This window comes from Macaca nemestrina, chromosome X (genome assembly GCF_043159975.1).
Source record: "Macaca nemestrina isolate mMacNem1 chromosome X, mMacNem.hap1, whole genome shotgun sequence".
NCBI classification, from domain to species: domain Eukaryota; kingdom Metazoa; phylum Chordata; class Mammalia; order Primates; family Cercopithecidae; genus Macaca; species Macaca nemestrina.
This window is the reverse complement of record NC_092145.1, coordinates 79,313,845-79,340,439: the sequence shown is the minus strand read 5'-3', so window position 1 is coordinate 79,340,439 and position 26,595 is coordinate 79,313,845. Positions and strand designations below refer to the sequence as shown.

The 26,595-nt window shown below is 36.9% G+C and overlaps 1 protein-coding gene across 6 annotated transcripts in view; it reads left to right on the top strand.

Moving 5' to 3' along the window:
• Positions 1–24,827, top strand: part of LOC105496934 (uracil phosphoribosyltransferase homolog) — a 32,005-nt gene extending 7,178 nt beyond the window's left edge. For 4 of the 6 annotated variants that reach the window (XM_011767569.2, XM_071088382.1, XM_071088384.1 and 1 more), the window contains exons 2-7: positions 13,389–13,431; positions 16,255–16,324; positions 17,391–17,453; positions 19,654–19,815; positions 20,786–20,884; positions 23,630–24,827. In XM_011767569.2, coding sequence (XP_011765871.1) covers positions 13,389–13,431; positions 16,255–16,324; positions 17,391–17,453; positions 19,654–19,815; positions 20,786–20,884; positions 23,630–23,736 — 544 coding nt within the window. In that variant the 3' untranslated portion in view covers positions 23,737–24,827. Of the gene's footprint in view, positions 1–5,022; positions 5,120–13,388; positions 13,432–16,254; positions 16,325–17,390; positions 17,454–19,653; positions 19,816–20,785; positions 20,931–23,629 lie in introns of those variants that run through there. The other 2 variants (XM_071088385.1, XM_011767570.3) reach the window with 2 other exon arrangements.
• The last annotated feature ends 1,768 nt before the right edge of the window (positions 24,828–26,595 follow it).

Sequence of the window (26,595 nt, the reverse complement as noted above, 5' to 3'; positions counted from 1 at the left end):
CATCCTGAGTTGATTTTTGTATAAGGTGAGAGATGAGGATCCAGTTTCATTCTCCTACATGTGGTTAGCCAATTATTCCAGCACCATTAGTTTAAAAGGGTGTCCTTTCCCCACTTTATATTTTTGCTTGCTTTGTTGAAGATCAGTTGGCTATAAGTATTTGGGTTTATTTCTGGGTTCTCTATTCTGTTCCATTGGTCTTTGTGCCTATTTTAATAGCAGTACCATGCTGTATTCATGACTGTTGCCTTATAGTATAGTTTGAAATCAGGTAGTGTGACACTTCCAGGTTTGTTCTTTCTGCTTAGTCTTGCTTTGGCTATGTGGGGTCTATTTTGGTTCTATATGAATTTTAGAATTTTTTTTTTCTAGTTCTGTGAAGAATGATGGTGGTATTTTGATGGGGATTGCATTGAATTTGTAGATTGCTTTTGGCAATATGATAATTTTCACAATATTGATTCTACCCATCCATGAGCATGGGATGTATTTCCATTCATTTGTGTCATCTATTATTTCTTTCAGCAGTGTTTTGAAGTTTTACTTGTAGAGGTCTTTCAACTCCTTAGTTAGGTCAGTTCCTAAAGATTTTATTTTTATTTGTTTTTTTTGGCAGCTCTTGTAGAGGGTTGAGTTCTTGATTTGATTCCCAGCTTGGGTACTGTTTGTGTATAGAAGAGCTACTGTTTTATGTACATTAATCTTATATCAAGAAACTGCTGAATTCTTTTATCAGTTCTAGGAGCTTTCTGGAGGAGTCTTTAGGGTTTTCAAGGTAAAAGATCACATCAGCAAACAGTGACAGTTTGACTTCCACTTTATTGATTTGGATGCCCCTTATTTCTTTCTCTTGTCTTACTTCTCTGGCTAGGACCTCCAGTACTATGTTGAAGAGGAATGGTGAGGGTGAGCATCCTTGTCTTGTTCTAGTTCTTAGAGGGAATGCTTTGAACTTTTCCTCATCCAGTATTATGTTGTCTGTGGGTTTGTCATAGATGGCTTTTATTACATTAAGTTGTGTCCTTTGTATGCTGATTTTGCTGAGAGTTTTAATCATGGAGGGATGCTGCATTTTGTTGAATGCTTTTTTTGCATCTATTGAGATGATTGTGTGATGTTTGCTTTTAATTCTGTTTATGTCATGTGTTACATTTATTGACCTGTGTACGTTAAACCATCCCTGCATTCCTGGTATGAAACCCACTTGATCATAGTGGATTATCTTTTTGATGTGGTGTTGGTATTGGTTAGCTAGTATTTTGTTAAGGATTTTAGCATCTACGTTCATCAAGGATATTGGTCTGTAGTTTTCTTTTTTGGTCATATCCTTCCCTGGTTTTGGTATTAGGGTGATGCTGGCTTCATAGAATGAATTAGGGAGTGTTCCCTCTTTCTTTGTCTTGTGGAATAGTGTCAAAAGGAATGTTATCGATTCTTCTTTGAATGTCTTGTAGAAGTCTGCTGTTAATCTGTCTGATCCTGGACCTTTTTTTGGTTGGTAATTTTTAAATTACCATTTCAGTCTTGCTGGTTATTGGTCTGTTCAGGGTATCAAATTCTTCCTGATTTAAGCTAGGAGGGTTGTATTTTTTTTTCAGGAATTTATCCATCTCTTCTGGGTTTTCTAATTTATGTGTGTAAGGGTGTTCATAGTAGCCTTGAATGATCATTTGTATTTCTCTGGTGTCAACTGTAATATATCATGTTTCATTTCTTAGTGAGGTCATTTGGATTTTCTCTCTTCTTTGTTAATCTTGCTAATGGTCTATTAATTTAATTTATCTTTTCAAAGAACCAGCTTTTTGTTTCATTTATCATATATATATATATATATCTATTGCTTCAATTTCACTTAGTTCTGCTCTGATCTTGGTTACTTCCTTTCTTCTGCTGGATTTGGGTTTGGTTTGTTCTTGTTTCTCTAGTTCCTTGAGGTGTGATCTTAGAATGTCAGTTTGTGTTCTTTCAGTCTTTTTGATGTAGGTGTTTAGGGCTGTGAAATTCCCTCTTAGCACTGCCTTTGCTGTATCCCAGAGGTTTTGGGAGGTTGTGTCGTTATTTGGGAGGTATGTGTCATTCAGTTTGAAGAACTTTTAAATTTCCATCTTGATTTTGTTTTTGACCCAATGATCATTCAGGAACAGGTTATTTAATTTTATGTATTTGCATGATTTTGAAGGTTGCTTTTGGAGTTAATTTCCAGTTTTATTCCACTGTGGTCTGATATATATATACTTGATATAATTTCAGTTTTCTTAAATGTATTCAGGCTTGTTTTATGGCCTATCATATGCTCTATCTTGGAGAAAGTTCCATGCACTGTTGAATAGAATATATATTCTGCAGTTGTTGGATGAAATGTTCTGTATATATTTGTTAAGTCAATTTGTTCTAAGGTATAGTTTAAATCCATTGTTTCTCTGTTGACCTTCTGTCTTGATGACCTGTCTAGTGCTGTCAGTGGAGTATTGAAGTTCCCCACTATTATTATGTTGCTGTCTAACTCATTTCTTAGGTCTGTTAGTAATTATTTTATAAATTTGGGAGGTCCAGTGTTAGGTGTACATATGTTTAGGATTGTGATCGTTTTTCACTGGACAAGGCTTTTTACCGTTATATAATGTCCCTCTTTGTCTTTGTTAAGTGCTGTTGCTTTCAAGTTTGTTTTATCTGATATAAGAACAGCTACTCCAGCTCGCTTTTGGTGTCCATTTGCATGAAATGTCTCTTTCCATTTCTTTACCTTATGTGTGTGTGAGTCCTCATGTGTTAGGTGAGTCTCCTGAAGGCAGCAGATAATTGGTTGGTTAGTTCCTATCCATTCTTCAATTTTGTATCTTTTAAGTGGAGCGTTTAGGTGATTTACATTCAATGTTAGTATTGAAATGTGAGGTTCTGTTGCATTGATCATGCTCTTTGCTGTCTTTGTACTTTTTTTTGTTGTTTGTTTGTTTTGTTTTGTTTTTAGTTTTTGCCTTTTACTTGTATTTTTGTTGTATAGGTCCTGAGTGATTTATGCTTTAAAGAGGTTCTGTTTTGATGTGTCTCCAGGATTTGTTTCAAGATTTAGGGCTCCTTTTAGCAGTTTTTGTAGTGGTGGCTTGATAATGGTGAATTCTCTCAGCGTTTGCCTGAAAAAGTCTGTATCTTTCCTTCATGTTTGATGCTTAGTTTCGCTGCACACAAAATTCTTGGCTGATTTGTTTGTTTGTTTGTTTGAGGAGGCTGAAGATAGAAAGCTTCCAGCTTGTAGGGTTTCTGCTGACAAATCTGCTGTTAATCTGATAGGTTTTCATAGGTTACTTGGTGTTTTTGTCTCACAGCTCTTAAGATTTTTTCCTTCATCTTAACTTTGGATAGCCTGATGACAATGTGCCTAGGCAATGACCTTTTTGTGATGAATTTTCCAGGCGTTCTTTGTGCTTCTTGTATTTGGATGTCTATGTCTCTAGCAAGGCTGGGGAAATTTTTGTCAATTATTCCCCCAAATGTGTTTTCCAAGCTTTTAGAATTCTCTTCTCCCTCAGGAACACTGATGATTCTTAGGTTTAGTTGTTTAAAATAATCTTAGAATTCTTGGAGGCTTCGTTCATATTTTCTTACTCTTTTTTCTTTGTCTTTGTTGGATTAATTCAAAGACTTTGTCTTCAAGCTGTCAATTTCTGTCTTCTACTTGTTCAATTCAGTTGCTGAGACTTTCCAGAGCATTTCCCATATCTAAAAGTGTGTCTAAAGTTTCCTGAAGTTTTGATTGTTTTTTCTTTGCGCTGTTTCCTTGAATATTTCTCCATTCACTTGTTGTATTGTTTTTGGATTTCCTTGCATTGGGCTTTGCCTTTCTCTGGTGCCTCCCTGATTAGCTTAATAACTAACCTCCTGAATTCTTCTTCAGGCAAATCAGGGATTTCTTCTTGGTTTGCATCCATTGCTGGTGAACTAGTGTGATTTTTGGGGACTGTTAAACAGCCTTCTTATGTCATATTGCCAGGGTTTGTTTTCTGATTCCTTCTCATTTGGGTATGCTCTGTGAGAGGGAAGGTTTAGGGCCAAAGGCTGTTGTTCAGATTCTTTTGTCCCATGAGGTGTTCCCTTGATTAGTACTCTCCTCCTTTTCCTATGAATGTGGCTTCCTGTGAGCCAAACTGCTGTGATTGTTGTCTCTCTTCTGGGCCCAGCCACCCAGAGAGTCTACCCAGCTCTGGACTGGTACTGGGTGTTGTCTGCATGGGAGTTCTGTGATGTGAACCATCTATGGGTCTGTCAGCCATGGATACCACTGCCTGTTCCAGTGGAGGTGGCAGGGGGGTGCAGTGCACTCCATTATGGTTTTTAGCTTTGGTGGTTTCATGTTCTATTTTTTTGCTGGTTGGCCTCTTACCAGGAGGTGGCACTTTCCAGGGAGCAGCACCTGTAGTAGTGTGGAGAGGGACTGGTGGTGGGTGGGGCCCTAGAAATCCTAAGATTATATGCCCTTTGTCTTCTTCTACCACCGTGGGTAGGGAAGGAACATCAGGTGGGGGCAGGTCTAGGTGTGTCTGAGCTCAGACTCTCCTCGGGCTGGTCTTGCTGTGGCTGCTGTTGGGGATGGGGTTGAGATGCCCAGGTCACTGGAGTTGTGTACCTAGGAGGATTATGGCTACCTCTGCTGAGTCCTGCAGGTTGTCAGGGAAGCGGGGGAAAGCCAGGAGTCACAGGCCTCACCCAGCTCCCATGTAAACTAAAGTGCCGGTCTCACTCCCACCGTGCCCCCTCCAACAGCCCCAAGTCTGTTTTCAGGCGGTGGGCACGACTGGCTTGAAAAATTGCCCAGGCTACCTGCCTCTAAGTTGAGAAAGAAAAACTTCTTCCCTTGCCTGTGGAGTCAGCTCACTGGATTTGTGCCCTCCCTGAGTTCTGGCCAGGAGGCTTCTCACCCCATTGAAATTGTTACAAAGTTCAGCTAGAGATTTCCTTCTCCCTGTGGAGATTTACCCCCTACTCCTCTGACCTCACTCCTGATGGATTCCTGTTTTGTCAGGCAGGAATGGGCTGTTTGGGGACCCAGAAAGCTTCCAGGGCCTTTCTGCTGCTTCCTCTACCCCTGTATTTCACTTGGCAATCTAAATTGACTCAGCTCCAGGTAAGGTCATAAATTTCTCCCGCAAACAGACCTCCAGATTCTTCAGTGGGGCTGTGTGTTTGGGAGAGGAGGGTCTCCCTTTCTCTCTTCCATAGTTGGGGCACTCACAGTATTTGGGGTGTCTCCCAGGTCCTGCAGGAGCAGTCTGCTTCCTTAAGAGGGCCTGTGGGTCCTCTCCTCTGTCCTATTTTGAATGTTCACATTGAACACAGCTTTGAGGTGCAGGTAAATAGTTATTGACACTCTATTTTATGAGTTTATTAGGAAGGTGCTAAAGTGCTGTGGCCTTGGTGACTTGCATCTGGCAAAAAAAAAAAAATAGTAACATTATACTATTTTTTTAAAAAACATTTTGCTTTTGGTTAAGTTTGCTCCAAATTCTTCATTGGGGGTTTGTTTTTGTGAAGGTAAAGGAAGGAGAAGGAAAAACATTCATAAATCATCTGTATATTATGACAAACTTTGGGACTATATATTAGTGATCTCATAATAATAAAGTAGTTATGGATGTAAAGGTCATGTTTTCACTAAACATTAACTTTAAATGAAACATTCCTTTGGTTAAAACCTGCCAGAAAAGCTTTTTTGTTGTACTTTCCTTTGACTTGTTGCTCAAAACCAAAAAAAGCATATTAGAGCTGAGTTTGAGTCCATTTAATTCTTCCTCCTCAACTTAGATTGCCTGTCAAAGTACAGGATGCTTAGTTAAATCTGAATTCAAATAAATAATGCATGATTTTTTAATGTTAAGTATGTCCTAAATATTTCATGAGATTTCTGAAATACAAATTTACTTGTAGGGGTGGGTACTGATTTTGATTTGCTTAATCTGGCAAACCTATGCCCAGCTACAACACCCAACCTGCCCCTTGCCCCATACACTACAAACAAACTTTGTATGTAATCCTCCCAGAGAGAGTGATACATTTAAACTTTTGAAATGACAACTAATTCAGTGCTACTAGCATTTTATTTAAATTAAGTTGTTTTTAGGTGATAAGTCACAAGATTTTGCTTTAGTCATTTTTGGAAAGGATGTATTCTTGTATGTGGTAACCTTAGTACATATTTTACAAGCCATGTTATAAAAACTTTTCCCTCTTCAGAAGGAATATTTTAATGATATTTTATTTGCCTCCCAGACTCATTGTTTTATTGTTTGCATTGTATATACATGTCAATCTGATTCACAGGGAGAGAAGAATCCTAAAAGGATATCTAAAAAATTGGCAACCTTTTGGTAGTAAGCATTTCCTTATTAGGGCAAAATATAAGTCATTGCTTTTCTCAGAGACTTGGAATTGGAGAGCTCCAGGCTGTAAAGAACCTGACTTTACTTTTGGAAGCCTCACTGTTCTCATTGCTAAAGTGGTGGTGATAATAAAATCTACTTCTTAAATTGCATGAGGATTAGATGAGATAATACACCAAAAGTGGTTACTACTGGGCACCAAGGAAGCTTTTAATAAATGGTGGCCTCTGGAAAATAAAGTAGTAACATGTGTATAACATTAGGTACCTCCTGTAGTTTATGGACCTTTTTTAAGAAGAGTTATATACTTAAGTCATTGTGATTTAGGATATATATATATATATAGGATATGTGTATATATATATATACACACACACACACACACACATACACACACACATACACACACACACACGTATGTATATGTAGTTGTTAAATTGATTTTGTAAAAAAAAAGATGAGGGTTGTTAAGTGTATTCTGAATAGAGAGAAGAAACAGAATGAGTGATAAAATGTCAATATCTGCTGTGAGAATTGAAGTTGTAATTATCCCAGGGGAGAATGTCCTCCAACATGCTAGAGAATCCCTCCATTTAGAAGTTGTAGTAATAGTAATAGTACTAGTAGTAGTGAAGCCTAGTAAGAAGAGGGGAAAAGGTTTCATGTTGGTTTGGGTCTACTATGAGATGTACATATTTTTAAATATACACAATTGCTAGAGTCCCAGGAAATTTTAAAGTGCTTTATAGACAGTCTCACTTAGCATTTAGGAAAGAGTTGGGTTTAACAAGTCCACATTAAATTGAGGATTTGCACAAAATTCTTTGAAATAAAACAGAGACACAACATACTAAAATCTCTGGGATGCAGCAAAAGCAGGATTAAGAGGAGTTTATAGTGCTAAACACCTCAAAAAGTTAAAAAGATCTCATTAACAATGTAATGTCACACCTAGAGCAACTAGAAAAACAAGAAAAAACTAACCCTAAAGCTATCAGAAGAAAATAAATAATTAAAGTCAGAGTGGAAGTGAATGAAATTGTTACCCAAAAACATAAAGAGGATCAACAAAATCAAAAGTTACTTCTTTGAAAGGATAAACAAAATCAATAGACCATTAGCTAGATTGATAAAGGATAAAAAGAGAGAAGATCCAAATAATCACAATCTGAAAAGGCAAAGGTGACATTACAAATAATCCCATGTAAATACAAAAGACCCTCAGAGACTATGATGAACAACTCCAGATGCAAAAACTAGAAGATCTAGAGGAAATGGATACGTTCCTGGAAACAAAAATTCTCCCAATATTGAATTAGGAAAAAATTGAAACCCTGAACAGACAGACCAACATTAAGTTCCAAAATTGAATAAGTAATAAAAAAACCTACCAACCTAAAGAAGACCTGGACCAGATAGATTCACAATTGAATTCTACCAGACATGCAAGAAGAGTTTATACCAGTTCTACTGAAACGATTCCAAAAAATCAAGGAGGAAGGACTCCTCCCTAACTCATTCTGTGAATTCGACAAATCCAGCATCACCCTGATAACAAAACCTGGCAAAGACTCAATGAAGAAAGAAAACTACAAGCCACTTACGATGAACATAGATGCAAAAGTCCTCAACAAAATACTAGCAAAACAAATTCAACAGCATATCAAAAAGTTAATTTGCCATGATCAAGTAGGTGCCATTACTGGGATGCAAGGATAATTCAACATATACAAATCACTAAATGTGATTCAACACATAAAAAGAATTTTAAAATATATGATCATCTCAACAGCTGCAGAAAAAGCTTTTGATAAAGTGTACCCTCCATTTATCATAAAACCCCTCAAAAAATCATTTCTTAGTTATCAAAGGAAAATATCTGAAAGTAATAAGAGCCATATATCTATGACAAACCCATAGCCAACACTGTACTGAATGGGCAAAAACTGGAAGCATTTCCCTTGAAAACTGGAACAAGACAAGGATACTCACTCTCACCACTCCTATTCAACATGGTACTGGAAGTGCTACCAAGAGCAATCAGGCAAGAGAAATAAATAAAAGGCAACCAAATAGGAAAAGAAGTCATCAAACTATCTCTTCATGGAAAATATGATTCTATACATAGAAAACCATGTAGATTCCACTAAAAGGCTCCTGGAACTGATAAATGACTTCAGTAATATTTCAGAATACAAAATCAACGTACCAAAATCAGTAGCATTTATATACACCAATGATATTCAAGCTGAGAGCCAAATCAAGAACACATCATATTTACAGGGCTGGGCATGATGGCTCATGCCAGTAATTCAAGCACAGTGGGAGGCCAAAGCAGGAGGATCACTTGAGCTGAGGAGTTCAAGACCAGCCTGGGCAATATAGTGAGACCCCATATCTATAAAGTAAATAAATGAAAAAAAGTTCCATTTACAATAGCTGCAAAAAAATACCTAGGAATACATCTAACCAAGGGGGTGAAAGATCTCTACAAGGAGATCTACAAAATACAGCTAAAATAAATCATAGATGACACAAACAGGTGGAAAAACATTTCATGAGCATGGATTGGAAGAATCAGTTTTGGTAAAATGGACACACTGCCCAAAGCAATCTATAGATTCAATACTATTCCTCTCAAACTACCAACATTATTTTTCTCAGAATTGGAAAAAAAAACTATTCTAAAATTCATATGGAGCCCCAAAAGAGCCAGAATAGCCAAAGCAATCCTAAGCAAAGAGAACATCACACTATCTGACTTCATTATCTGACTTCAAACTATACTACAAGGCCACAGTAACCAAAACAGCATGGTACTGGTGAAAAAACAGACACACAGACTGATGGAACAGAATAGAGAACCCAGAAATAAAGCCACAGACTTACAGCTATTTAATCTTCGACAAAACCAACAAAAATAAGGAATAGGGAAAGGACTACCTATTCAGTAAATGGTTTGGGGATGGCTGGCTATCCATATGCGGAAGAATGAAACTGGACCCCCACTTTTCACTGTGTAGAAAACTTAAGATGGATTAAATATTTACATGTAAGACCTCAAACTACAAGAATCATAGAAGAAAACCTAGGAATTACCCTTCTTACCATTGGCCTTGGGAATTTATGACAAAGTCCTCAAAAGCAATTGCAGCAAAAACAAAAATTGACAAGTGAGACCTAATTAAACTAAAGAGCTTCTGCACAGCAAAAGAAACTATCAACAGAGTAAACAGACAACCTACAGAATGGAAGAAAATATTCACAAACTGTGCATCTGACAAAGGTGTAATATCCAGAAATCTATAAGGAACTTAAACACATTGAACAAGCAAAAAACAAAGAACCCCCTTAAAAAGGTGCAAAAGACATAAACAAACACTTTTCTAAAGAAGACATACAAGCAGCCAACAAACATATGAAAAAATGCTCATCATCACTAATCAGATAAATGCAAATCAAAACCACAATGAAATACCATCTCACACCCGTTAGAATGGTGATTATTAAAAAGTCAAAAAACAACAGATCTTTGCAAGGATGTGGAGAAAAGGAGATGCTTATACATTGTTGGTGAGAATGTAAATTAGTTCAGCCAGTGTGGAAAGCTGTTTCAAGATTTCTGAAATTATTAGAAACCATTCGCCGGGCGCGGTGGCTCAAGCCTGTAATCCCAGCACTTTGGGAGGCCGAGGCGGGTGGATCACGAGGTCAGGAGATCGAGACTATCCTGGCTAACACGGTGAAACCCCGTCTCTACTAAAAATACAAAAAAACTAGCCGGGCGTGGTGGCGGGCGCCTGTAGTCTCAGCTACTTGGGAGGCTGAGGCGGGAGAATGGCGTGAACCCGGGAGGCGGAGCTTGCAGTGAGCCGAGATCACGCCACTGCACTCCAGCCTGGGAGACACAGCGAGACTCCGTCTCAAAAAAAAAAAAAAAAAAAAAAAGAAACCATTCGACCCAGGAATCCCATTACTGGGTATATATTCAAATGAAAACAAATTGTTCTACCAAAAAAACACATGCACTTGTATGTTCATCACAACAGTATTTACAATAGCAAAGACATGGAATCAATGTAGGTGCCCATCAACAGTGGATTGGATAGAAAAAGTGTGGTAAATATATATGGTGGAATCCTATGCAGCCATAGAAAAGAATGAAATCATGTCCTTTGCAGTGACATGGATGCAGCTGGAGGCCATTATCCTAAGCAAATGAATGCAGGAACGGATAATCAAATACTGCGTGTTCTTACTTATAAATGGGAGCTAAACACTGGGTACTCATGGACATGAAGATGGCAACAGTAGACACTGGGGACTACTAAATTTTAGGGGGAAGGATGGAGGGGAACAAGAATTGGGAAACTAACTGTTGTGTACTATGCTAAGTACCTGGGTGATAGGATCATTTGTACCCAAACCTCAGCATCATGCAATACACCCAGGTAAAAAACCTACACATGTACCCCCTGAGTGTAAAATAAAAGTTGAAAAAAAGTAAATTAAAAAATAAGGATTTAGCTTCCAGTATGAATCTCATTCTTTTGTTGTTTCAGTGTGAAGATCACTTTTTAAAATGACTGCCTTTGGCATTTGTCTTGTTGCTACAGGTGTGTGACACATTTGTTTGTGTGAGGCGGTGTCAAGAAAAGTGGGTTCTCAGATATGATTAAATCTGCATTGTTAAACCTGGTTGGGGTTTGTACAATTTAAAATATGCTCAGCCTAACATTAATTAGATATCTATACTTTGGATTACAAGTGCCTGAATATCATTATCTGTTTAAATATTTGATATTTGGTTATTTAGATATATTTAAAAATATTCCAGGGATATGCGTCTGTGTGTTTTTTACATTGTGGTAATTTTACATTAGACTTTATTTGGGACTATTATCAGATAGAAGATGATTAATGTGTCTTTCAAAGCTTTATTTCCAGTAGGAGAGATTACATTTATGATTTAAAATGAAGTGTGTGGAATGAAGAAGGTCTGGAGTCTGGTTCATATTAAAACATCCCTATTAACAAATATTTCAGCCTAGCGTTGTGTCTAAAATAGAGCCTCAGAGAATACATGCAGCTTCATTGATACAACAAGTAAATACCTGCTTTATGAAACTCTAGTCTTAACAGTGTTAAAGATTTAAATATGATATTGAAGGCCATTGTGGATTTTTTTTAAAAAAGGAGGTCAACTTATTGTATTCTAGATATACTTTAATTTCTAAATGGATTTAAAATGAATAGTATGGATCTGAAGTCTGTCTATACAGCAGGAAATAGGTAAGTAATTACAGCTTGTAGAGTTACTTGGAGTGGTAAATGATTTTACTGGAGGTCAAATAGATGTCAAGAGATAACAGCTCATATTAAGTTCTCATAGTGTGTACCTTTTTTGGAATGTAGAGAAAGTAGGTGCTTTTTATGCAAAAGTTAGCTGAGGCTGATTTTTTTGTGGGGGAGGGTGTGAAAGGTAGTAAAATGTTTGATTCCAAAGTAAAATAACAGATTTGGGCAACTCTGATCACTTAACCTAATATACTGTTTCTCTGTATTCAAGTGATAGCTAACTGTTCAGAAATTAAAACCGACATTTCCGGTGTCTCCCATAATATATAACACTGCATATGTCTTTAAGTCAAATCCAGACTTCTTATTGAAAAACTATGTTCTGGCTGCCTAGGTAAGTTTGCATAGACCTAGCAAACAGAGCAGTAGGTTTCAGTATTTTTTGTAGTTCACTGTAGTGAAGTTTAATTATATAAATGAAAGGTGCTGGTGTAATTGGATAATCTTATTTGAAAACCACAGTTCATGAAATTGAGCCTGTTTTAAAGGGGCTCTGTGTGTGTGTAGGTATGTGTGGATAGAGTTTTCTGAGTTTAAGGAATTTTTGTACATAAACAACACAGACCTAGATTCTTGCTGTTGCTCAATTGTGGTTTATATTTTAGAGAGCTAGCATCTGTAGTATGATAGAACTATGGTTACTCTAAGAAACCTAATGCCATTTGTGTCAGGGCTATTTCATTGCTTTTTCCATCTCAGAGAAATCAAATGCAGCTTGAGGAAAAAGAGTGGAAATTAATGATATACTGAGATAATATGTGTTTGCATATATCATTTTGATGCTGTTTTGGAGAATACTTTAGGTAGTCCATAGATAGGCAGATGGGGATTTTTAAGCACATAAGCTGTAAATCAATCCATTCAGTCAGATCATTTAACTTATATGGAAGAAGGATGAGGAACAATACTACATTTTTATGTACAGAAATAACATAAGTTGTTTAACATTCCCTTTTTGGCTCGTTAACAGCTTGTGGGTAGAGGTAGCCCTGGATTATTATTACTTGGTTACCTTAGGATACTGACCAGAGGAAATGGACAGGAAAATGGCAGAAAGATCTAGGGAATGAAGTACTCATTTGAAAAAACAGTCAAAAGGAACAAATTATCAATTATTTGAGAATGAGTTCTCAGAAATTAGGTTATATGTTTTTGAAAGCAGTGGCAAAAATAGAGGATTTATTTATTCATACCATTCTAGTTCCAGAAAAGATTACAAAGTAGATGGGTTACTTATCTTGGTAATATGGGTTTTAGATCAAGGTGAATTGAGGGGGAAAATGGGGAGAAAGTGCTTTTCTTACTGCAAAGTTTCCTCTCAACTTTAGCTCTGGGCTTGTTCTCACCCTCCAGGGGTAACTTGTTCATCTCCTGGTTGACTAATATGTACTTGGGCAGCTCAGCGGGGGACTGCATGATCTTTTCAGTTCCAGTCTCTAATGTTGATATCAAATAAGCATTTTCATTATTGATCAAGTCATCTCATTTAGATGCCTGTATCCTAGTAAAAAGTATCTAGCCTCGGTAATAGTCTGTACATGTAAACATTTAAGCTTTTAGTATGTTATAGGTCTTAATATCAGTGTTACTGTACGTATTAAATAACATTTTGCCTTAAAGCTCTAATTTAGACTAAAACTTGTATTATCTTTTTTTTAGGACAGCCAGTAGAGGGGACTTCATGTTTTCTGCGGATCGTTTGGTAGGTGCGGGCTTTTCATTTTCATTTCATTATTTTGCCTAGTGATATAATCATGGTAGACTAAGGGGTATTTTTGTTCTAGAGCATTCTGGGGCTGAAAGAGATTGTACTAAGTAACCATCATCTTGCTAGGCTAATGAAGTATTGTTTCACTGTTGCATTAAAGGTCTACTTCAATACTCTTCACCACAAAGCATTGCCCATGAACTAATTCCCTGTATTTCTGAGATACCACTACCTCTCAAATGGATCTTGGTAACTTGAGTCTCAGCAATTCTTAAGTGCCTCCTCTTAGGGCAGTGAAGTACATTAAAAGAAAACCAAAAATGTAAGGAGACCTAATAGTTACACTTGTGGTATCCAGCGAATGTACAAAAATATATTTCTTGTAGTTTACGGCAGCAGCGGGAGGAGGCTTATTTTGCCTCTTCTTTCCTGTACTAGCCTTCACATGTGAATAGTACATTTGACTGTCTATGCTTTCCTCAGGCACTTCCTATTAAGGATTGACCAAGCCCAATTCTGTTTATCTAGTGTGATCTGAGAGGATCTTAGTCCAAAGTGGTTTGTCTTCAGGGTAAGCACTGTGTTTTCTTCTTGTGTTAATATCTACGCATGCTCAGTGCTTGGAGTGAGGTTGACATGTTTTCTGCTGTGGATATTAGTTTTAATCCACAGTAGAAAATACATTACATTCAGGAAAGTTTAGTGTATATTTATATATAGTCTAATGTATATTTATATTTAGTGTATATTCATGAAGTTTAGTGTATATTTCATGAATGTATTTCACTAAACTTGTGTGAATCAGGCATTGTGCTAGACTGTGTCCAGATAGATGAGATACAATAGTGAAGAAGGTAGGCATGGTCCCTAATCTCATGGTGTTTATGATCTAAATACCAGATTTACAAACTAAGTACAAATTTAGTTTGGGAAAGAAAGGAATGAACATGGCTTCTTAGCCCCAAAGTTATAATCAGATTAAGGTAGATGATTAAAAGGAATGTGAAAAAAAAGGCATGAAACTTTTCATTTAGGTTTTGCCTGAGGAATTTATTCCAAAAGAGCATAGACAACTCCTGTTCTGCTTTTGGTCATAAATATTCTTGGTTCAGAGACCAATTTTATTTAAAATTACTTGAGTTTTCAGTGGCAGTAAAAACCCTTGGATAGTAACAAGATAAATGTGGATGACATTCCTGGAGCAATAGTTAGGTCATTCTGTTCTTTATGCTTTTATCAAACCAAAAGAACTGGCTCGAATAACTTGTATCTTAATGGCTGCTGTTTTGGTGTTTACTGGTAGAAAATGGTTCCTCTTTCTTTTGCTGTTCTTATGTTCTTTTTCTATAGAAAGTAGGAGTTAAGTTCATGGTTATTGTAAGATGCTTCCCTGAAAGGACAAGCATAATCTTAGCCCAATGAGATAGTAAGGACCTATGGCATAATTCGCCTGAGGGGATGATGAGTTGGACCTCTCTCTGTTCTCTACAGGTGGCTTTGAAGGTCCTGATATGGGGTGAGAAAGGGTCTGTTGTGGTTGTGGTAGAGACTGGAGCTATTTAAGTTTATCTTCTTGAGGATTTCTAGTACACTATCTCCTGCAGCACATGTCATTAATATATATTATTTTATATATATTAATTTTATCCTGAATTTGTCAAGGTTCGCTTCCTTGGCCCTCAGATCCTTGGGTTCTTTATATTTTAGTTGCTCTTCTGATTTTATGCTCTCCTGTAAGAGTTGGGCACACTAATTTCTGTCCCAGTGTTGGAGGGGATGGGGATAGGAGGTAAGACTCATTAGAGGACTGTTACTAGGAGGAAAAGATCTAGGCTCTTCAAAGAAAAGAATCCTCTTTTACCCTTGTAATTTGCTCATAAAAAAAAAAATATCCACAGAAGATGGTGACTGGAGGTGAGTATGCACACATATGCAGTATTCATGAGGTGCCTGGGCCCTCTGTCTCATGCTACAGGCTGACAAAATCCTGGCTTATTTAGAATTGATTGTTTTAATGGCAGCAGGGTGTTATTATATGTTGTGATAACAGAGCATGGGGGCCTGGTGCTTCTCCCTGCTGTTGCAGATTCTCAATCAGTAATGTAATATTGATTGAATAAAATGTGCATTGCAGACTCAGCATTACCTTTATTGTAGTTGGCTCTGGTTGTTCATGGGATTACCATATCTTGTTTTTGGAGGCTCTTCTAGTAGTTCTGAGTGATGCTTTCCTTTGTACCACACATTAGGATTGATATGAGCCTTTTCTTTAGCTGAGAAGCCCCAGTGCATTTTACTAGATCCTCCTTCAGCTCAGTAAATTGGTTCAGCCAATGCACTCATTTATTTCCTCTAAAGAAGTTTCAGGCTTTATTTACATTATGGTGGGCCTTTGTTAAAAATCATCTGACTTAACGATTTCCAAGGTACTGAATAAAGCAGAGAAATTCCGAGTGGGCACTATTTCCAGAATAATAAGAAGTATATTACTTCCAAGAGTGCCTGCCATGACTGTTGTCACTTGCTGGAGTTTTGTGTCCTTCACAGTCTGGACTGACAGAGTGAGAATCAGAAGGCATATTGGAGCCTTTTGGTGGCAATCATGTGCCTATCTGAGGCTGGATACCTAGCAGCAAGTAGCATGGCATTTGGATCTATCCCCGTATCTAACACATGATAGGGGGCCCCTTCCTGCCTCCATAAGTGAAACCTTTGCCTAGTGTGTTCATGACTCTGCCTACTGTTCAGCTCCTGAAGCTAACAGCTAACAGGAGATTCCCAGCAGGTTCTCAACTTCTTTTTCCTTTGACTCTCTAGATCAGACTTGTTGTGGAAGAGGGATTGAATCAGCTGCCATATAAGGAATGCATGGTGACCACTCCAACAGGTAACTAGGGCTGTTATTCTCAAATTTTCCTCATAAAAATTCCGAGCTAGAATGGGGAAAGATGGAAGTAAAGCAGTCTAAGTAAAATAAATATGCAAAACGAGGAGCCTAGATGGAACTATTCTTTTAAAATCTTAAAAAAAAAATTCTCAGGCATTTAGGAAAGAAATCTGTGTAGATGACATTTTGTTAATGGCTTGCTTGTCAATTCAAGTTAAAGGTTAATAAATACTCTTCAGCATGCAGGTGTTGCCTCTGATGACAGCCCATTGGGACCATAGTTAAGAATTGCTGGCAGCTTATCTTCATCTCTATGGGAAAGCTGCTGGTGAGCACAAATGGGCAAGTCTGTTTTGGCACTGAAATTACATGGTAAAAAAGGATAGAAAGTAAAAAAGAAAACTAAAAATGATAAGAATTGGAGAAGATGCTTTGTTCTATCCTTTAATAGAAAGTAGCCAAAGATCCCTGTTTCAGGGATTTGAAATTATGATTTCGTTCTTTAGTAAATAATGTAAAACTGTTCTATTCAAAGGGTTGACTTTATGAAAATTGGGGACTGAGCTTGTTGCATCATAATTGACACAAATTCAGGATGAGACCAAGAGTTGAGCATGTCTTAATAACTACTTCAGCCACTTTCTTCTGCTTTTAAGGAAGAATGGAGGCTCATAAAGAAGAATGGAATGAGGAGGCTTTCTGCTGTGGCTCACAGTGGGGTCCCAGTTTGAATTGATGGGGTATATAGCATTCTCGGAGTGCAGTGATTCTCCTTTGAATTCAGTTTGAGGAATGTGTATGTGAATATCATGTTATAATAAGTCCTATTCCCATTCAATGAAGTCTGCCTCTCCCAATTATCCCCACAGGTTTCTTATGAAGAATTAAGAAGTAACTGAAAAGTCACGACTCATCTCATTACTTCCACAGGGAATCTCAGGCATTATACAGTGTGTCTGAACAAGGGTTGCTTTGTGCCCATCTACTTTAAACCACAGACGCTTTATAGAATAAGTAGGTTACTCCAGTGATGAAAGATAAATTATTTGGTTTTATTTCCTAACAGGGTACAAGTATGAAGGAGTGAAATTTGAGAAGGGAAATTGTGGGGTCAGCATAATGAGAAGCGGTAGGTTCACGTGTGTGTGATTTTTGTCTCTTTGTATGCATAGAAATGGTTGCTGTTTTTCAGAAGAGAGGCAGGCTTGTCTGTCATAATTGCAGCCTGCCTTTAGTTAAATCTCACCCCCTGTGTTATCTATCCTCATGGTGCTGTGGAGTCATGGCCTGTGTGAGGCTAGGTTTGGCTAATTTTAACTAGAGCGTATTCCCTAACAGAGTGCTCCCATGGGCAAGTCACCTTTCAAAGAGATTCAGGGGAGGATGGGAGGATAGGAGGATGTGATGATGCTATCTTGGGGAGAATAGGGCAGTTTGAAGACTGAGGGAATATGGTATAAATTCGGGCCTGGAGAACTTGGAGTACCTGACGAGAAAATATTTCTTTTGTTTTTATTTCTGTTGTTGGGCTAAATGATTTGTTTGATATTTTTAATTTTTTTTAATTTTTTTTTATTTTTTTTTATTTATTTTTTTTTTTTTAGAGACAGGTTCTCATTCTGTTGTCCAGGCTGGAGTATGGTGGCGTGATCATAGTTCACTGTAACCTCAAATTCCTGAGTTCAAGTAATCCTCCCACCTCAGCCTCCTGAGCAGCTAGGACTACAGGCACGTGCCACTATACCTAGCAAACTGAAAAGCAATTTTTTTTTTTTGTAGAGATGAGGTCTTGCTATGTTGCCCAGGCTGGTCTAAAATTCCTGGCCTCCAGTGATGCTCCTGCCTCAGCCTCCCAAAGTGCTGGGATTATGGGCATGAGCCACCACACCCGGCCTAATCCTTTTAAACTTTATATGTGATGACTATGTGACCGCATAGGCAAAAGTGCTTGACTGTCATTACTACTAGGTATTTCCATTTGCTGGTCTTATGAATGTTATATTTGTATTTGAGTTCAACTGATTACCCTTCTAAACCAACCTTTGTATAGCAAAATCACTTGCCTGTGATTAGAACCTATACCTGTTATGTGGGGTTTTTTCCATTCAGCAAACTTAATTGTTTTGCATAAGATTTATATTTTTTTGCATAAGTGGTAGAAGCTCCACTTGTTTGCACTGAATACATATAGTTTAATTTTTAACATATAAACATTCACTTTTCTCTTTTGATTATGAAGTTCTGTTTGTGAACAATTAAATGCCTCAAGTAAACTAGGAACTCCTTTTTTCTAGGAGGTAGCTCTTAAGCATTGATAGCATTTCAGGACATTTCAGGACAATGATGTTCAAGTTTTAAAATCTGCTAAAGACAATGGACTTTTAAGGTGCAGTTTCTTCTGTTTCAGTTCAGCTTCTTCCCTAAAGACACAAGCATGGTCCTTGCACCCTTAGTATATACCAGATGACTTGTGGTGATGTACAGCATTGTTTATAACCTTAATAGCCATTTGTTGATTTTCATATATATTAGAAAGATACTTGTTTTATATTTACCCTAGTGATATAGTTTTCTCTTAAAATAAATTTAAATGAAAACAATAAATTTAAGAAAAATGTTAAGTAAATGCAAGTATTGGTAGAATTCTGATATGGCCTAAAATCTTGAAGATGGCACGAGAATGACTGCCTTTTGGCAAACACCCCCTTAAAGGAATTCAGAGTCAAAAATAGCTCTGTGTTCAGAAACCAACGGTGGTAGTGCTAGTTATTGTTACCTGGGAGAGGGGGAACGATATACAACTTTTTCACTGCTTGCAGCAATATCTTTGCTGTTGAGAAGTCATTGTTGAGCTAAGTGATGTCCCCTGATGCTACCTTGACCTAAAAGGAGACTTTTTGATCTACAGCCTTTATTCTTCCAGAAAGCTTTTGCATTTTCTCAGACAAAAGTCACAAATTTAGGTGATTTAAAGGCCTCTTTAAAATAATAGAGATAAAAATATTCCTGATATTAAAAAAGCTCAGGGAACTGCTCAACAAAATGCTTTATTTCCTGTAATCACGGAAGCATGACAGCTCTAAAACTTGTAAACCAGCAATAAGATTAGCTTATTCTAGTTTCATTAACCAGCCCTTAACCTGGTTTCATTAACCTCCACTAAGTATGAAATATGAGCATATCAGAAATAAAAACTGTCAGCTTCAGAATAATTATTTTCCTCTTCCTTCCTTTTTGTATTAGTAACAGTGACAAACTATACTTTGGCCTTTTCTTGGACTTTCTCTCTGTTTCCCCTAATATTTTTTCTTTCTTTTTTCTTCTTCAAGGTGAGGCAATGGAACAAGGTTTACGAGACTGCTGTCGATCCATACGAATTGGAAAGATCCTGATTCAGAGTGATGAGGAGACACAAAGAGCTAAAGTATATTATGCCAAATTCCCCCCAGACATTTACCGGAGAAAAGTCCTTCTGATGTATCCAATTCTCAGTGAGTGGCTTCCGTTTATTTGTAACCTTTGGTTAGGGTTTAAATTCAACTTAGTGCCTGCCTCCTAGGTACCCTTATATAAAACGCAAAAATAGTTTCTAAATGTGTTTTTCTCAGTTGGGAAAACTGCCCCGGGCAGTTCACTGGAGAGGTTTTATTGCATAATAAGAGAATATACAGTAGTCAGACCTTATTAGCCCCAACAAGCTTCTGTCTTGAATACGTTGAAACAAATGATTTAATGAGGCAAAATATATGGAATTCAGAAAATATATCGAAACATATCTCCTCTTTAGCCTAATGAGTACAGCAGTGATTTTCCTCAATAATTTATTCTCTCTGGAGGTAATATTTTTTCCTGCTCTTCTGTTCTCTTTCTTAAGCTTACTCAGACCACACTTGGCATGGTCTTTAAGGGAGGTGAGAGGGAATATGTTAAATTTGATAGCTCATATGCTAAATGAATTTAGGGCTTGGTATTTGATAACTCAAAAGTGTATGTGTCATGTTCATTATTGAAAATAGCACGGATAAAGAACAAGTACCTTCAAATGAAGTGGTTTCTTATGTTAGATTGCTATATTGCCCTTGCTTCAAAGACATTTTGTGGCCGGGTGCTGTGGCTCACACCTGTAATCCCAGCACTTTGGGAGGTCGAGGTGGAAGGATCGCTTGAGCCCAGGAGTTTATGACCAGCCTGGGCAACATATGCAGACCCCATTTCTGCAATAAATAGAAAAGTAGCTGGGTATGGTGGCATGTGCCTATAGTCCCAGCTACTTGGGAGGCTGAGGTGGGAGGATGGCTTGAACCTGGGAGGTCAAGGCTGCAATGGGCCAAGATCATGCCACTGCACTCCAGCCTGAGTGACAGAGTGAATCCCAGTCTCAAAAAAAAAAAAAAAAAAAAAAAAGACTTTTTAAAATTAATGTTCAGGTTGCTAATGCATTTGGTTATCTTTTGATTTCAGGCACTGGAAATACTGTAATTGAAGCTGTAAAGGTTCTTATAGAACATGGAGTTCAACCCAGTGTTATCATCCTACTCAGTCTGTTCTCCACTCCTCATGGTGAGTTCAGCATGAGGCAGTAACTAGGGCTCCAGATAGACCTGAGGTGGGTAAGTATGCGTTTTCTAGCTTCTAATCCGGAGGAAAAGTTTATCTGCTTTCACATTAAATCTGAATCTAATTTTGGTAATTATAACTTGTGTTTGTCATTTCTAAGCTGACTGATAACATTTTATACCATTCTAATGTTCAAATGCAAATGGAGAAGTATGAACTAACGCCATTTAAAAGAATTGCTGTTGTTTTCCTGATTTGGCCTGCAAATGACTGAAAGGTTCCGGTTTCCCTGAGGCCTGAGAACTGCTCACAAAGAGCAAGAAATATAAGGTTCTAGCTAGCCCTGTAGTCTTACTGAAGTAATCTTTGCAGTGTGAAGTGAAGAGCGGAAGTTTTTCAAGTTAGACTTCTGCTCAAAGGGCAGAGAGAACTGTGTGTTCTCCATTTCCTGAAGGAGGTATACCTAACTTAAGATCCTAGTGTTTTTTGCCATACATTATAGAACAATTGAGAATATATTTTAAGAAAATAATTATAGGTGCATGTAGAAATTTAGCTTCTAGGATGTTTATTGTAGAGTTATTTGGTATAAGAAAAAATGTGAAAGTATACAAATGACTCACAATAAGGAAATGGTTAAATAAATAATATATATTCAAAGGATATACCATTATGTAACTGTTAGATCATGTTTTTGGAAAATATTGAATGGCATCCAAAAATGTACATGGTAAATGTAAAAAAGCAGTATAAAAATAACATTAGAATAGGGTAAAGTGGGCCGGGCGCGGTGGCTCAAGCCTGTAATCCCAGCACTTTGGGAGGCCGAGACGGGTGGATCACGAGGTCAGGAGATCGAGACCATCCTGGCTAACACGGTGAAACCCCGTCTCTACTAAAAAATACAAAGAAACTAGCCGGGCGAGGTGGCGGGCGCCTGTAGTCCCAGCTACTCGGGAGGCTGAGGCAGGAGAATGGCGTAAACCCGGGAGGCGGAGCTTGCAGTGAGCTGAGATCCGGCCACTGCACTCCAGCCTGGGCGACAGAGCGAGACTCCATCTCCAAAAAAAAAAAAAAAAAAAAAAAAGAATAGGGTAAAGTGTTATCACCAAGCTTGGAGATGACTAGTACAAATTATGACTATTTTAATTACAAAAATCAGAGTTGGATTTAATATGGAACCTAATAAATCTTTCCTTAGCATGAGAGGCTAGACAGACAATGTTGTTTCAATTTTGGTTTCAAAATGCATACACAATGTTAATAGTGGTTATCTTAGGTTGGTGGGATTTTAAGTGCTTTTCATTTTATTTTTAAGCTTTAAATTGGTATTTTTCAAGTATTCTACAGTGAATTTGTATTTGCTTCATAATTTTTAAAAAGGGCAATGTATGGTTTCTCTAGTCAGGTGTTTTCTCATTTCCAAAATTTCTAAGTCTTAGCCAGTTCTGAAGAGGCTACAGTATATCTAGTTGGGAAAGCTGGTTTCAGTAGGTTATTGATAGGAATTATGGCCTGTTTGATTACTTTGCTGTTTCATAACCAACTATTACTTGTAGTTCAAATGTTGGTGGTAACAAAAGGTGATTTGCTTAATTATCATTTATATATATAACGCAGGTGGCATTGAAAAAATTGAGAGAATCCAATAATTATTAAAATTTTTGCCTTTGGGAATGGAAAAGCACTCGTTTTAGTTCTAATAGTATACATGAGAATGATGTACTATTCTTTGACATTTATAGCTGAAAAATTGTATTCTGTGGCAGGATTTGCTATGGATTTTTAGTTTGACAGGGTAATTAAAATAGTCATAATTTGTATTGGTCATCTCTAAGCTTGCTGATAACATTTTATGTGATTCTAATGCTGTTATTTATACATTTTTTACATTTTTACATTTACCATGTACATTTTTTGATGCCATTCAATATTTTCCAAAAACATGATTTAACAGTTATATCCTTTGAATATATGTTATTTATTTAACCATTTCCTTATTGTGAGTTATTTACATACTTTCACATTTTTTCTTATGCCAAATCACTCTACACTGAACATCCTAGTCCTTGTTTTCTTTCCCTACCTGTTCCTCTCTCGATAAGCTAGAGTCCTAACTTCTAAAAAGCTGGTGTGCTCTGACACATCAGCTTTTTCTGTGAAAAACAAGCATGCTATGAAACACTGCACTTGTTTCATAGTGTTTCAGTTGGGAAACCATTATCTTATATGTGATCCTTTTTAATTTTTTTTTTTTTTAATAGAGATGGGGTGTTGCCGTGTGGCCCAGGCTGGTCTCAAACTCCTGGCCTTGAGTGATACTTCTGCCTCAGCCTCCTAAAGCTCTGGGATTACAGGTTTGAGCCACTGTGCCTGGCCTGTGATCTTCGTTTTAAAAAGGACTGTATTCACTCTATTACAGTCACCTTTAAAATAAAACAAAATAAAAAATACTCTTCAGGGGGAAATTTCTGTAACTGAATAACTATATTTTTCAACTTGAGTATAAAATAATAATTCTAAGAATGTATTAGTGAGATGGAGGAGGCATAGTCTTGATTACTGTCAAAGCTTTTCAGACTTTATAAAAAGGAAGAGATTAACCAAGTCTGATTAGGTATTCAAAGATCATTGCTCTCTGTCTTCTGTCAATTTTAGACCTAGTGGCAATAACTACAAAATTCCTGAATTACAATTGGTGTTACCAAAACATCCTACCATAATAACTTTTTTTTTTTTTTTTTGAAGGTGCCAAATCAATCATTCAGGAGTTTCCAGAGATCACAATTTTAACTACTGAAGTTCATCCTGTTGCACCTACACATTTTGGACAGAAATATTTTGGAACAGACTAAGTTATTTAAGTAAAATAATCATCTTGTGTAATAGTACAATCATGTTTTGATTTTCTATTTGTTTTACTGATTCAATTGAGAGGCAGAGAAGAATGTGTTAAAATGCCTTTTAGTTTTGGAAGTGCGTATATTTGAGGTTATATCTCATTTAGTTATTTGTTTACTGTTGGTACCAAATTCAACAATGAAGTACATGCAACTCTTACAAAACATAAATTTTAATAATATTCTAATGCAAATTACTGAATCCTCAGTGCATTAAAATTATTTTGTAATTTATGAGCCTCTTAGTTTGTAGGTTGCTTGAAGCCACAAATAAAACTCAAATGAGAGTCAGTTCTTTGTCCCACTGTAGTTTGCATTTTCTTTAGTTTGGTTTTAGCTCTAGTAAGGCTTCATATATGTGGCTATTGCCACATTCCTGTACTGTTTTCTTTCGGATACTGGACATGCTAGTAACTTGGAGAGGAGAATAAAAGAATGTCTCCTGGAATTTTACATTCCCATTAATGTCCTCATTCAATTGGCAGACCTAGGATGTATGGTTAACTCTCAGGCCATTATGTTCTTCATGGCTCATTTCCCAAACTGCATTGTTGGTAGGTGCCTTGCTAAGCTGTAATGCAGTGAAGAAGATGGTGGGGCATTTTCAGTAATTGGAACTGTAATATTAATTTACAAGATTGAATCGGGGATGTCTGGAAGCTGACAAGGGAGAGCCAAGTACTGTTAATGCCATCAATCCTCTAGGAAGGAATTGGTGGTTTTTCTGAAGTGTGGGAGAAAGGGTGGTTTCTTGCTGGATTTCATGGCCAGTAAGTAAATTTAAATGCTTCATTTTTAATTTGGATGTTTCTGCTAGAGACCTTTGATTTGGAAATTAGTTATTTTGCATGTTTGTCAACTGTAGATGTATTAAAATAGAAAAAAAAAAAACCATGCTTTTTATAAAAACGCCTAAGTTTTGTATATGTTCATCTTTAGGCTTCTGAAAGGAGAGAAACCATTTTGGAAATCAATGTTGGTGTTCTGAAATCTGCTTGTAAAACTCTGATCTCATTTTATATTGATATTAAAACATTTTAACAGTGTTGGCTAGCTGATTACTTGATTAATTATACTCCCATGGCCCCATAGGCAGCTGTTGTGGGCCTCTGTTCAAGAGCACAGAAAAGAGCAGAAGGAAATGTCTTAGAAAGAACCAAAGCTGATGAAATCAGCAAAGATTGGGGAGAGGAAGGAAGCCTAGTGTAGACTGGATTATATTTTTCCTTTGGAGACTAGAATACTAGAAGAACTTCAGTATGTTTTTCCCTTTATTTTTGAAGACTGTCATGTAATACATTGAGATTAATAGATTACTCATATTATAGTTCTTCCATGGCAAATGTTGCTTTCAAGTTGTTATTGAAATTCTCATCTATACTCGTCAGTTAACTGTCTTGATACAGTGTGGATTTTGTTTACTCCTGACTAACAGAAGTTATAACTAAAGCCCATTAAAGCCAGAATTTCTATCTCCCTCTCCCAGCACAGATGTGAACCAGCAAATTTAGATGGAGAACAGATATGCTTGAGATTGGCGCATCAAACTAGTTGAAAAGATGACACCTACCACTATAGGAGTTAATGCTTCTAAATTAGTGCTTATTTTAGGGCTTCAGTATTTCATTTGAGGTGACTTTCCAAAACAGCAGACAAATTTACATTCAAGTGTAGATATAAAACCATATTTTAAGCAAATTATTTTTGTATTACCAGCCATTTAGATTTAACATGTCTTTGTTCCTTGATTGATATTTAGTTGACTACATTTGGTTCCCACATGAAGAGCCTAGAATGAATAGTAGGAAGTATTCAATGAGGTCATAGTCCCCCCTGATGTTTGTCTTCTATCCCTTTCTAGATTTCAAGAAAATTATACCTATGGCTTTTGAAGTTTGTGTCTTTTTAGCAAATGAGGCATTATTTGTAGGGTTAATCATTTGCAGGACTCTTTGAGCATGGGACATTTTTAAGTATTCTAAATTTAACACAAGATTAACAGACTATTCAAAACAAGATTGTTTTTAAGTGATATGAACTTCAGAGCAGTATAAACTGTGTATATTCCTTACTGAAGAACACACCCTAGCACAATAAAAACAACACTCCAATAGTATATGCAGTGGTTCTCAAAACTTGAATGTGCATCAGAATCACCTAGAGGGCCACAGATTGCTGGGCTCCACCCTTAGAGTTTCTGATTCAGTAGGTCTCAGTTAGGGTCCAAGGATTTGCATTTCTAACAAGTTCCCATGAGATGCTAATATTGTTTTGGAGACCACATTTTGATTTAAGATATTTCTTTCATAATAGAAGCATTTAATGTTACAAGTTTTCCTATAAATATTGATTTAGCTGTACCTCACAAATTTTGATATAGTATGTTTCATTTTCATTTATATAAAAATAATTGCTCATTTTTCTTTTCATTTCTTCTTTGACCCAGGGTTATTTAGAAACATGTCATTTAATTTCCAAATATGGGATTTTCCAGATTTCTTTCTGTTACTGCTTCCTAATTTAATCCCATTGTGGTGACAGAATATACTTCTTATTATTTGAATCCTTTTAAATTTATGGAGACTTGTTTTATGGCCCAGAATATAGTCTCTTTTGGTAAATCTTCCATGCGTGGTTGAAAACTATGTTTTATCCTGCCGTTTTTGGATAGAGTGTTCGATGTCAATTAGGTTAAGTTGGTTGATAGTGTTCAAGTCTTCTACTTTACTGATTTTCTGTTTTTTTGTCTGCTCCTTCTGAGGCAACTTTACTATTTTCTGTCTACTTATTCTATCAATTGTTGGGAGAGGATTG